The sequence below is a fragment of the Apus apus genome, chromosome 19, assembly GCF_020740795.1.
Source record: "Apus apus isolate bApuApu2 chromosome 19, bApuApu2.pri.cur, whole genome shotgun sequence".
Classification (NCBI taxonomy): domain Eukaryota; kingdom Metazoa; phylum Chordata; class Aves; order Apodiformes; family Apodidae; genus Apus; species Apus apus.
The window spans coordinates 6,540,600-6,553,103 of record NC_067300.1 but is presented as its reverse complement, the minus strand read 5'-3'; the positions used below and the strand labels follow the sequence as shown (position 1 = coordinate 6,553,103).

The 12,504-nt window shown below is 41.6% G+C and overlaps 1 protein-coding gene across 1 annotated transcript in view; it reads right to left on the bottom strand.

Moving 5' to 3' along the window:
• Window positions 1-8: 8 nt before the first annotated feature.
• Window positions 9-12,504, bottom strand: part of GPR107 (G protein-coupled receptor 107) — a 33,753-nt gene continuing 21,257 nt past the window's right edge. Inside the window, exons 15-18 of the mRNA XM_051636441.1 lie at window positions 8,593-8,642; window positions 7,781-7,864; window positions 6,827-6,951; window positions 9-812 (exon numbers count right to left, since the gene is read on the bottom strand). Of these exons, the coding sequence (XP_051492401.1) occupies window positions 716-812; window positions 6,827-6,951; window positions 7,781-7,864; window positions 8,593-8,642 (356 nt within the window). The 3' untranslated portion in view covers window positions 9-715. The remainder of the gene's footprint in view (window positions 813-6,826; window positions 6,952-7,780; window positions 7,865-8,592; window positions 8,643-12,504) is intronic.

Below are 12,504 nucleotides of genomic sequence, written 5' to 3'. Positions count from 1 at the left end.
AACCTGAATACTTCCTGCACTATCAGACAGTGCTTTTAATGGAGAACAGTCACTTGCTTCCTGTATAGCAACACATTTGAAAACCTGACACATTCAAGTGGATTCCTGCACGGATAAGACATGAAGACACCAACTTTCCCACTGATGTGAGTAGTGGCAGAAGCCACCTGATCCAATACCCCATTTAGCCCCAAATGACTGCAGTTGTGTGTTTGTTTTGCAATGTTTTGTCCAAGCCAAAAGGAGAGTTTATAAAAAGAAAAATACTTACAGCTCATCTTCTTTTTGCACCTTCTGACACACTTTGTAATTCCCAGCATACATGTTACATGGCAGGTGTGTGTATATATGAGCATTATATAAAATATATATCTTACATACACACTAAAGGTCTCTCTTCACATTAGTATTACACATTCTGAAGAATGCAACTGCAAACAATTCAGAATACTTAACTGATCCAGAAAGGGGAGGAAAAAAAAAAGAATAAGCTACCCAAAATCCCTAGGAAAGCTTCACACTCCTTGCAGGTACCAAGAGATCCCATTTTCTTATGATCAGAGGAATAGTTATATTTCTGCACTGCTTTGCTCCCCCTAGGCACACCCCGCTCTGCAGGTTCAGGGTTGGGGAGTGCTAATTGCTCCCTTTCCACTGAGAGTAATATTAATAAATTAAAAAAGTTTCTCTGAAAGTGCTGCCTTAGTCCAGTCCATCAGGCTGTGCTCTCCCACTCCCCCCGGAGCTCTGCTGAACCGTTCACCACTTTCTTCACCTTCTTCATGCCTTCCATTACTCCAGAAGTTGTCACCCTGGAAGAGAAGGGAGAAACATCAGAGAACTGAACTTGAACTGTCGTGTCCATCTCACCAGTAGCCCAGGCTTGACTTCCTGTGCATATCAAATCACACATCAAGTGCTTCTTTACCAAGACCTGAGAGTTTTGATGTTCAAATTTGTCCTACTGCTTCCATTTTTCAGGCCACGGAACATCTTGGACACACCACCAATGGGTGGTGGAAGCAAAGGTGTAGTACTTGAGCCTCAAGGCCCTCCTCATCTACCATGAAACTAGATGAGCAAATAATACTTGCTCATACTTCAAAGACAACAGCCAGGGTGGTTAAATGGTTAAACCAAGTCCTTATTTGCTAAAGTTTGAGCAGCCTGCTTAAAAACCCTTTTGTTATGCAGCTGAGCACATTCATTCTGTGATTAAAGACTTTCTTCTGCATTTAGAATGCTTTGAATAGGTACAACATATTACACAAATGCACACATGGTGGATAGGGCCCAAAATGAACCTTACTAGCTTCATGCACACCAAGCCCAGTTAATAGCAAAATTACTCAATGAACAGCTACAGAAGCAAAGAGAGGGGACAGACTGAACTGTTTATCCAGCCAGAACACCACCACTCCTCTCAGAACCACCCTGGCTGTCCAACAAGCTGGTCAGCCCAGGAGCTTTCTCTGTTGCTACACAAAACAGGCTACTTGCATGCCCAAGAGACCTGCTTTATTTTTCTTCACAATCAGATTCTCATTCCATACAGGTATTTTTTTCCCCACAAATGTGCTACGAAGGTTACTTTGGATGCTGAAAGCAAGAGTGCCAATAGCTCAGTGCAGTCTCAAGGGATGTCTGGAAGCCTACATCAAATTGTCCTGTTCAAAGATGCCACTGTCAGTCTTCCTCCTGTGCTTTCACCTGCTTCTTGCCATGTAAAAACACTTTCTTTGATAAGACTAGCTAACAAGATTTTCACAGTATCACCCAAGAGGAGCGGTAATCTTCAGATACACTCTGACAATGCCCTTAGCTTCATATTAGACATCAGCTTCTGTTCATGTACTGTGAAAATTATTTACTCAAACTGGTGTGTTCAGTGACTCTGGTGGTGGCAGAGCTGTGACTGCCAGTGGTTCAGGCACTTTAGAGCATGCCTTGATGAGCTCATGTTTAAAGGAACTGGGAAAGGGGTCAGAAGAGTACAGATCAAATCATTTTATCCCCTGTTGAAATATAAACAGGGAGAAAAGCAAGCAGGTTGCTTGAAGGACTAAGGTGGAATGAGTAAACAGCAAACACTTGCCTGGAAGAAATCACATCACACTTATCAGCACAGAGAAAATGTAGATGTCAGGCTCTCCCTGATGACAAAGGCTTTCCCACAGTCACAAAGGAAAAAAATTGGGGAAACATGAGCTAGACAAAACCATCAAAGTAGATGGATAACTAATTGGAAAAGCATGCATTGAGATGTACTTAATGGTTTCCTGTCAAAAGTGAAAGAACATTGAGTGTGGTTCCAGAGAGGTCTGTCCTGGCTTCACTTCTACTCAATATTTTCAGTAATTGCCTGGGTAATGGAATAGAGAACTTGCTTATTAAATCTGCAGAAGACACTGAAAGCTACATATATTTGAGAACAGGACTAGAATGCAGAAAGGTTCTGGCAAATGGAAGTAATGGTCTGAAAAATATGGGACAATGCAGCAAGACAACTATGTAGTTTACTCTTCAGAAATAATCAACTTTGTAACTACAGAATAATGAGTTAATTCAGGTTCTTCAGGTAGGAGCTGAAGATTACACTGGAATATAAACCAAAACTGAGCCACTAACAGCAGTGGAACAGCAGACTTACTGGGATATATAAAGAGGTGTTTTGCACCTGGATGACACCACAGGAGTCCCAGCACCTGACAAGCAGCCAGTAAGATCCCACCTGGCACAGTCTAGATTTCAGCACAGCACCTTAATACAGCTACAAACCCACTACACACCAAGATGAAGACAAAAATGGTCAGAGATATGGCTAAGAGGGAATGGTCTAATTTCATGGAGAGAAAGGATAAACAGCTACACATTGCAATTGCAAGCAGCTCACATTGTGCTCAGTGTTACCAGAGAGGCCATTTATTGCCCCCTGCCCTGCAATGATCACAAAGAACTGGGAGGGATTTCCAGCTGGATTCCTCAATAGGGAAAGTTAAAGACCACCTGATGAGCACTGTTCTTGTCTCATGACAAGAGTATGGTGTACCTCTTCAGTTCTTTTACTCAGACTGTTCCTGTACCACAGGCAATTTCTCTCCCTCTGAAAATCAGTTCAGCCAACAGGTTTTAGTGCCCAGTAAAATAAAGATACCAGTACTAAGACAAAGCACACTGCAATTCTCATTTTTGTCCTCTGAGCAGTCTCAAGACTTCAGTTCTGACCTGCAATACTGCAAGGACACGTTCCTCACCTGCAGTCTGCTAAACTGCATTCCTAGCCCTCTACCACTAGCTAAAATGCAACAAATCCTTCTCACTAGATCATGTCTCTCCAGAGAGAATTTTTGTGGATTCCAGAGGGATGCCTCACAAATGAGGCACAAAAGGAGCTCACCGAACACAGCACAGTGGTACATTCTGCAGAAATTTCTGGATTTGTTTTTTTTCCTTTTCCCCCTTCACACTGTATCCAAGACATCAAGAGATAGCAAAACATTCAGAGGCATTTTCAGCCCTTCCCAGTGGTGGATCTTAGCTGTCTTGTCTCCTGTTCTTTTTTTTATACTCCCAACACAAGAGACACTGTGATACTGGCAGCAACCAGCCTCCACAAGCTATTGAAAACTGAAGTGAAAACTAGTCATTGAGCAAAAAAGCTGATCCCTGCATAGGAAAGATGTGTTAGGTGAAGAAAGTAACTTCTAATGGAGAGCTTCATGAATCAGTCTGCCATGAAGCACAAACCTGAGAGAAAGCAGAGAACACCAACCACCCAGGACTTCATGCCTCAGCACAGAATAGGTTGTCTCATGATACAGTGAGAAATTCCAGATGCCAAGGCATAAGCTAAGGTAGGTAGGTCAGTGTTACCACAACAGTACTCTGTGTTGAGGCTGTTTTGGGTGTCTCCAAGCAGTCAGTAAGATGATGGGTTTACTGACTTGAGAACAAAACCATTAATGGCTTTTCCAGAGTTCCTCCTCCATCTTAACCCCACATGCATGTACAAACATAATTCTTGATCAAGATCTGTAGAACAACACTTTGGTACCTAACATTTAAAGCAAACTTACCGAGCTAATGCAATCACTTACTGCAAGAGTGAAAAAACCAACAAAACAACCAAAACTGCTTCCTTTCCACTTCCTCACCCCACCTCACCTACTGTTACTGTTCATATTTTTGTGGTTATGCCCCAGAAATGGCATTAGGATGGGAAGCCTGACAACTCTTCTGCTCGTGTGGCTGCACCTGTTCAAGCAGAGCATTTTAATCTAACAAACTGTCAACAAGAAGTCCACATACTGACAGAACAGGCTCAAGAGGCTGCCCAGCACAGAAAACACAGAAAGCCACTTGGTTGGTGATGAATGGCTATTGACCCTACTTGAAAAAGAACAGAAGGGTCCTTAGTTCACGTTTAGTCACACCCTCCTCTCCACCAGGAGAGCTTCTGCTGAATCTGGTGTAACTAAAGAGGAAGTGCACATTTGTGGATGCTTTCTCCCAAGACAGAGGGGGATTAATTAAAAAGGCTTATTATAAAATCCAAATCAACAGCTGCAAAGGTAACCTCTTTTTGAGAGCTGCAAGAATTCACAGAGGGAGGATCTGTGCCTCACGTTGCTTCTGTCACAGACACCCAGTCTTTGGATTTGTCTTGAAACTTGAGATTTCTGCACTGTCCTTAGCAATATTTACACTCACTGCCAGACTGAGCTCTGTACAGCCTGCACTGCATGGAAACAGGCATAAACCAGGGAGTTGCACTTAACATTTTTTCCTGGAAAACAAGCAAGCCTGGAAAACAGGGTTGGTGACCTCGTGGCACTCCCCTCCATAGGCTCATAGAAATGTTGAGTCCTAAAGAAACCAAGTATTTCTGCAGCAAATGTTTTAAAGAGCCTGAATTTAACAAAGAACCCTCTGGGAGAAGAAAACATCCATAAAACCTGGCAATAAGACATGGCAGAACACCACAAAGTTTGAAGTTTGCAGGCTTTTAGCTTCTGCCATAGCCTGTGAAGACAAGTAGGTATTTATCACATGAAAAACAAAACACACTCACACAATGTTTAGTAAGGATGCTGTCAGGCATTTAGTCACTTGCTTAAATATGCCCTAGTATTTTTTCCCCTCAGAGAAACATGCAATATTTATAAAAGCAAAAATAGGACAAGTAAGACTAAGTCAACAAGAAATTTAATCCACTTCCATTGCAGTGCTTCTTCACCTGTCACAGAATGTGTATACAATATGCTTTTCAAACATGTGCAAAACTTAACCAACTTAACCAAAACTAAACCAAAGCAGCTGGGGGAGGGGAGAACAAGACCCAGATCATGCCCTGCCAGGTACCCAAATGGAATAAAACTTGTGCTGAATGAGAAAAATTCAGGCACAGGTAAGGGGAGCAACCCAAGAGGCACAAGAAGGGGAACTCCCAAAGCAAAGTGCAAAATGCCTTGCTAGGAAAAGGCTCACAAGAAATTCTGATCCTCAGGTTTCTAGTAATGTCTATTTTGCTATGGCAAGATGTAAATAATTTTAGTTCATTGAACTTTCTCCACCTTATTTCTGGCAGATTCTCCTAAATTTAGCAGCTTCTCCAGTTTCCCAAGATGACTAAATATGAAAGGTGTCATTATTAGGCCTAAAATAAAAACTAAGTAAAAATTCATTAAGCATGTAATGCAAAGTTGAAATTCACTCTAACAGGCAAAAAGGAAAAAAGCTCCTTTCTGTACAAATCACAAATCCTGACACATCTTCCAGCTCAGATAGTGCCTTCCTGATGTGGATATTTATTTACCAGCTTCCAAACTGAAGCCAATTTCTAACATAAACCATTTAAATACCTTTTAAGTGATAGTGATTTTAAGGTCACTACCCACTAGTTGGATTCTGCTTGCAACAATGACAGATTCTATGGACCTAAAGCATTTGGAAAGAAAAATCTTTGTTACTGGAGAAATTGCTGAGAAATTAAACTCTTAGGAATGGGTTTCTGAGCCTGTACATGAATTGCAATTATGCATGAAAAGTCTAACTACTAAAGAGATTAGGCTAGCTCTGCTCCTGTGAAGGCAACAGTCTGTGGCAATTATAGCTGTATTCAACACTCTTGGCATGCTGAATTTCTTAGGGCAGTTTGTATTAAGGATTCAGAAATGCCACTCATTTTTTAAGTCCTCTGAAAAACCACTGCAAAGAAACTGACAGTCATTTAGGCTGAGCCCTACTTTAGCATCTCTCCAAACTAACACAGCTCCTACTGCATTTCTGGTGTCTCATGGTTTAGCAGCAACAAATAGAACAGGGAAGAGTATTGGCAAAAATCTCTTCAGCTCAGTGTTACTTACGATTAATTTCTACAAAGCTGCAGGCTGAACATCAAGGTAGATGGGACCTCACACCATGCTCATTTATATTCTCAATGGTAGCTCATTTTTGTTATTGGTTTTGTTGTTGTTTTTTTAATATGAAGCATTAATGACAACATGTAAGGCTTGCTGGTGTTCAGTAACAGATTAAACACAGAAGCTTGTTTAGTTTATATTTTTATCATTATCTTTCTGCCCCATCAAAAGCTTCTCCAAGATATTTATTCCACACTACTGCAACATCCAGCTCAGAGAATTCTGTGCATATTGCAAATTACTTTGTTAGTTTAACACACCCCAAAGAGACATCTCATCTTGAAACATGTGAGCAGATCCTCATCTTTTTCAAAAAAAGGGTTTAGAGACATGAAGTGTTTTTAAACATCACTCTTCTCAAATCAAATGAAGAGGTAAAAAACACAAGGGGGGAAGGTTCTTACACAGCTTCCATCTCCAAGTCATCCTCATCATCTTGAGAAAGCTGTAGGTAAGGGTTGTCTGATGCTGGACGGAACTTGTACCCAGTAAGGACAAAGAAGACAAGTGTGGCCATTTCATCCAGCAGCTGCAAGTAAGAACACAAGATTGAACTTCAGTCCTGTAATCCTTCATGCTCATGAAACATTTCTCCACGTTCATGAGGAGGTTCAAGGTTTAACGTCCAAGAAGCCTGTGCCACAGTAGAAATAACAAAGCAATTCCTGTTCTGTCAGCATTAATCCCAGGCTAAAGGCTGTCGAGCCCTATTTTCTTTGAACTTTCCCTGTCACTTTAAATACAGTGACAGCTCCAGCCATCACTCCAGTGCTTTTAAATAACTACAGCAAGCCTTGGCTTTTAAATGAGAGTGGAAAAAAATAATCATCCCTATGTTGTTTGGTATTTTCAACTGTTAATGTATTCTGAAGACTCCCTGCACAGTTACTTGGATTATATGTTAAGAAACCAAGTATTTAAAAGTCACTAGGCAAATAAAGCCTGTAGATGGAAGAGTGAAAGCCCATTTCACTGGCTCCCTGGGGCCTCAATTACACAGGGCAAACCTGAGCAGTTTTTTTCTCTCCTTTGTATGTTCTTGATTAATTTCCTTCATACATTTTTAAATTGAAAGACTTAAAAAAAAAATCAATAATGCAATTACTTTCAGACATCTCATGTGTAATGCAGCAGCCTTGCTGGACAAACATGGAACTAAAAATATATTCCTGCCACCTTAAGGCACATCAGTGATAGGAATCAGGAGGAGGCAGGGTGCAGTACAAAGCTTTGAGGTGTTCCACTACAGCATGAGGAACAATTTATGGATTTTTTTTTTTATGGTGCAGTTATATTTGAAGAATAATGGGAAAAAGAAAAGTCAAGGAATGGATATATTTTCCTCTGCTGGCAAATACCTGATACAGCCATTTCCACTGGAATGGAACAGCAATCTTTATAAGAATTGCAATGATCCGTGTGAAGTAAATGTAACACACAATCTAGGAAGGAACAGAAGAAAGCACAATGAAAACATGAGCAGAATCCTTATAGAACCTCTTTTTTCCAGAAAAAATAGCTCAAGCAATTCCCAGACAACTCATTATGTCAGATTACCCTTCTCATGCTCCTTCATAACCATGGAAGATCTAGGGTAAGAGCTCTACTGCCAATGACTCAAACAACTGCTAACATATCTAGGTTACAGGAGATGCTCTAAGTATTAGGATTCTGTAGAACTTCAAGTATCACAATTGTAATTTTATTACTCTTACCACTTAAGAGTCTGAGATAAGGCTGTTGGAAAAGCACTAAGAAGCCCATGCTCACTTGGGAGGTATGCTCACGGCTCCCACTGACTCAATCAAAAACTGCATACATGCATCTCAAGGCACCATTTGGTCCCAAGTTTAATTTTTAGCAAGTTTACAGTACATTATTCAAGCCCATCAATTCAGCTGGCAGCTCAAGCTGTCTCCAGAGGAAGCTAGTAAGTGTTACAAATAGCTGGAACCAGTTTAAAGATAGACAGAAGGATGCAACCAGTAGGAAAAGAAGGGAAGTTGCTTTGAGGATTGTAACCCAGTTAACCAAGATGCCAAAGTACAGCACTGCCACCAAACTAGGAACACACAAGCACCAGCTGTAGCAGCTTCCAACAATTAATCCATCAAAAGGTTTGAATAGCTTCTAGGTGCTCTGCAGGGACACATAGAGGTGTTTTACTTACCATAACATAGTAATGTCTGAAAAGCTTCAGCTTTGCCAGGTTAATGGCAGCTGTCAAGAGAACACAAAAGTCCATCAGAAAATTAATTCACATGAGACATTTTCTTTTGATGCTTCTCTGCAAGGTAGGCAAGTGGTCAAGACCAGGACTCAGGTAATCCCAGACAAGGTTTGTTCCATAGCCTGCTGGGTGCTCTAAGGAGTGCCAGCCTGGCTTGCCTACATACTGGGCAACTCCAAGGTTGGGGTAAATTTCCTCTTAAAAAGGCAACTCAGTGAGATAACTTTCACACTAAATTTTATACCCACACATTCTGCAATATAGAACCTTCCCCTAATGCTTATCCATATAGAGACAACTACACCTTGTCACCCCAATCCCACCAGAAGGGCCACACACCACTTGACAATGCCTTCTAGGGAATTCTTATTTTTCCTAGAATACTTCCTGACCTGCTCTGTGCCTTCAGCTGACCTCAGCAAACAAGGTCACTGTGGCTCTGGGAACCACTGCATCTTCTTGCACAGCAGCAGCAATGTTTTAACATCTAAGTAGTATCCTCTGTCACTCCTGGCTCAGTCATAACTTACAAGTGAAATGGAAACTCATACTACATAGTTTTCACAGGAAATGTGTTTCAGTCACCAACTGTGTAAGCTCAGGCCCCAGGCTAACCTGCATTTATTGGACAGATTGCATCAGGGAACAGCAGATATTCATGTGAACGAGCAGAGGTCAACAACAGATGGAACAGCTGTCAGCTCTGGTTTGAGAGTCAGGTTATAGAAGCACAGCAGGATTACAAATACAGACTCCTGGAGCCTTTGTGACAACAGGAGAGGCAAAGAGTCCAAGATATGTTGACAGCATACAGAGATGCAATTTAGAACTGCTGAACACAAGCTGCCAGCTAGAAAGTGCTGCCATATATATACTGGTATTCCTTCCAAACCCTCTTTTTTACCAGATGTAGAAATGCAACACAATGTTCACCTGCATTCCCTCAGAAATGACCCACTGCAAAAAGCAGATGTATAAAAAGCTGATGTATTTGCACATAAGGCCTTCCAGGCTCATAGCAGTGCAAAACACAGTACAACACATCAGGAAGAGGAGGGCTAATAGCTACCAAAATCCTGCTTCACTTTCTGTAACAAAAACCATGAAACTTTTCTTATGGAAAGGAGATGTCAAATGCACCACTCAGAGTAAACTGTTCCAGGTTCCCACTACATAAGTTACAGTGAAGACAGACAACATTCTGTTACAAGCCTACTTTGAGTATCTTTCCAAAACTACAGTATTCCAGAACTGCTGAAAGCTACGGACACCTTGAGACAGACAAATCCTCCTCCAGCAGCCATCCAACAACAGCACCTAACACAAGGCATAAACTCCCTGCTAGGTAGATTAAAACTATGTTAAGAGTAGTTTTGATTTATTGCTGGCTTGTGGCTCCTACACATTTCCAAACAGCATGTTTAACTTTTGACAGAGCACAGGGCATGTTAGTGAGAGAAAGCAGAGACAGAGCTCAAAAGGCAAAAAAGCAAACCTTCTGTGTGGAGGAACACCAGGTTTCTTTCTATGCAGCTAAAACCTGTACTGAGCAACAGTCAGATTGGATTGACTCTGGGCAAGATGGTGCTCCTGGGGCTGATCTTATAGCACAATATGTCATAGGGGCTCTCAGTTTTGGGAGGATGCTCCCTTCTGGACTGCAGTAAGAAACACTGGACATGGAATTGCATCTACTTAGCAATTCCCAGCTCTGATTCCAGAAAGCAATGCCCAAGCTGCAGCTGCAGGGTACTGGCAGCAGAGCACAGAGCACTTCACTGGGCAACAGACAGCAAGGCATGGAACTGCTAGAACAAGAATCTAACTGAATCCTTGGTAGCTAAATCAGCCCTGACACATTAGTTTAGCTACTTCTCCCTCATTTCTGTCCTTCACAAAAGCTAGTTTTCCACATTTAAATAACAAAAACTTAAAGGATTTTCATGGGTCTAGTGCTCAACCACATAACCTAATGTTAAAAGCTTTTCATAACACAGCTGAAGATTAAAGCATGTAAATATGCAGGACAAACTCATTAAATTGTGAGGCAGGGAAGCAACATTGTCCTATTTAAAGGAGAGCTACATTAAGTGTGACCATGAAGATCTTGTCATTTACCACATACCAGTTTGTACACAAGGATCTATTTTGAACTCGACACATTCATCTTCAAGAACTGCCACCAACTGCTGCAGTGACAGGCCACAAGAATTTCCAGGCTTTGTAGTTAAAGGAACACCAACTCAACAGCTGTGATTCAAACTGCCAGTCCATCAATGCTTCATAGTCAACAACTGAGTGAGCCAGGGAGTCATTTCTCTTGGATTTGTGTGGTGCATAGGAGGAAAGGATAATGAAGCCAAAGATCTGGCTGCCAACTGGAGTGCTGAAGAATGCCACCTCTCCCAACTGACAGAGCACAGCTCAAGAGCTCACCTACTCATCATGATCACACCAAAGAGTCACAGGTTGATACATCCAGATACCTAGCATGGCTAAGCATGGGAAAAAAGGGTGAGGGGAAAAAAAAAAGACAGTGACCAACAAGGAGAAAGACTGAAAAGCCACCTCTGGAAGTCAACTTGCTTATTTATCCCAACTAGATGCTCTCCTCTAATGCTTCAATTTCAAGAATTTTTCTCTCCACACAGATGCTAAAGTCAGTATTAATACATGGGTACAAAATTCTGCCAGATTTTTTCAAAACAGCTCAAAGTTACAGCACACACTGTTCTGGAAAAAGTCTAAAACAGTCTTTGCATGGCATTAGCAGCCTGTGAATTGCTTTTTCACAGGCTGAATGTGCTCCAAGCAGTAACACTTGAGTGTCACTATGCTGGACCCTAAGACTTGGACTGACCTTAGCCTGGCAGTCCAGACACTGGCAGCACCTTTGCCAGGAGACAGGCCAGGCAAGCAGCTGTGACAACTTGAATCACTTGCAGCCCCAACCTGTAAAACTGTGATAACACAGCAGCAATCACAGCAGGCAGCAAAGGTTGGGTAAATTTATGTTTTCAGTATGATAACCATTCTTCAAGGAACAGTACTGAACTGTAGAGAAGTAAAAAGATCCTTTCTACCAAAGGTTTTACAAATTAATTCATAATTGTGATCAATCTCTTTCATTTAACAGCTTGTGCCTGCAATAACCTGCCCTGCATCAAACAAAGCAGACTGGTTATCAGAATTCTGTGGTGTGCTTTTTTAGAATGCCCCATGCTAATTTCAAATGCTGAGACAGCCTGTAAGATGGGGAAAAATAAAGTCAGACCACTACAGCCTTGCACACCAGACAACTGTCTTTTGATGAATAAAATCAACCTTTTTAGAATATGTAATAACAGTGACTGCAGCAGAGGGCACAGGGAGCTCAAGTCCAGACAACATAGTATGCAAGGGCAAACTATAATGCATCTTGAGTCAACACATTGAAGTACAACACTGCACGCTATACTCTTTGAGATGCAATCTATGCCATTACCAATTAGTAAATTGAAGTTTCCTCCTCCCCCCACTCTCCAAGAATGAATGCACATATACAGACATCAAAAAGCAACACCAGGGGTAACTCTGAGAAGCAGGGCCCTACAATCTCTACAGCACTCTGCTTAAAAGCATTCCCCTACCAGAGAGGAGAGGTCAAGCAAACAGATACAACTCTGTCATGCATGAGAAGGTGGCACAGACTAGTTAATCTTGAATACTCTGAAACACATTAGTCATTTGGCACAGGAGTTCCCCACTAGGGTCAGGAGAGTGTCCAAAGTACAGGATAAGCAACATATCTCCAACAGGGAATTGCTACCTCAACCCTGGATAGCCATCTAGGGTGCATGGAAGTGGTACACT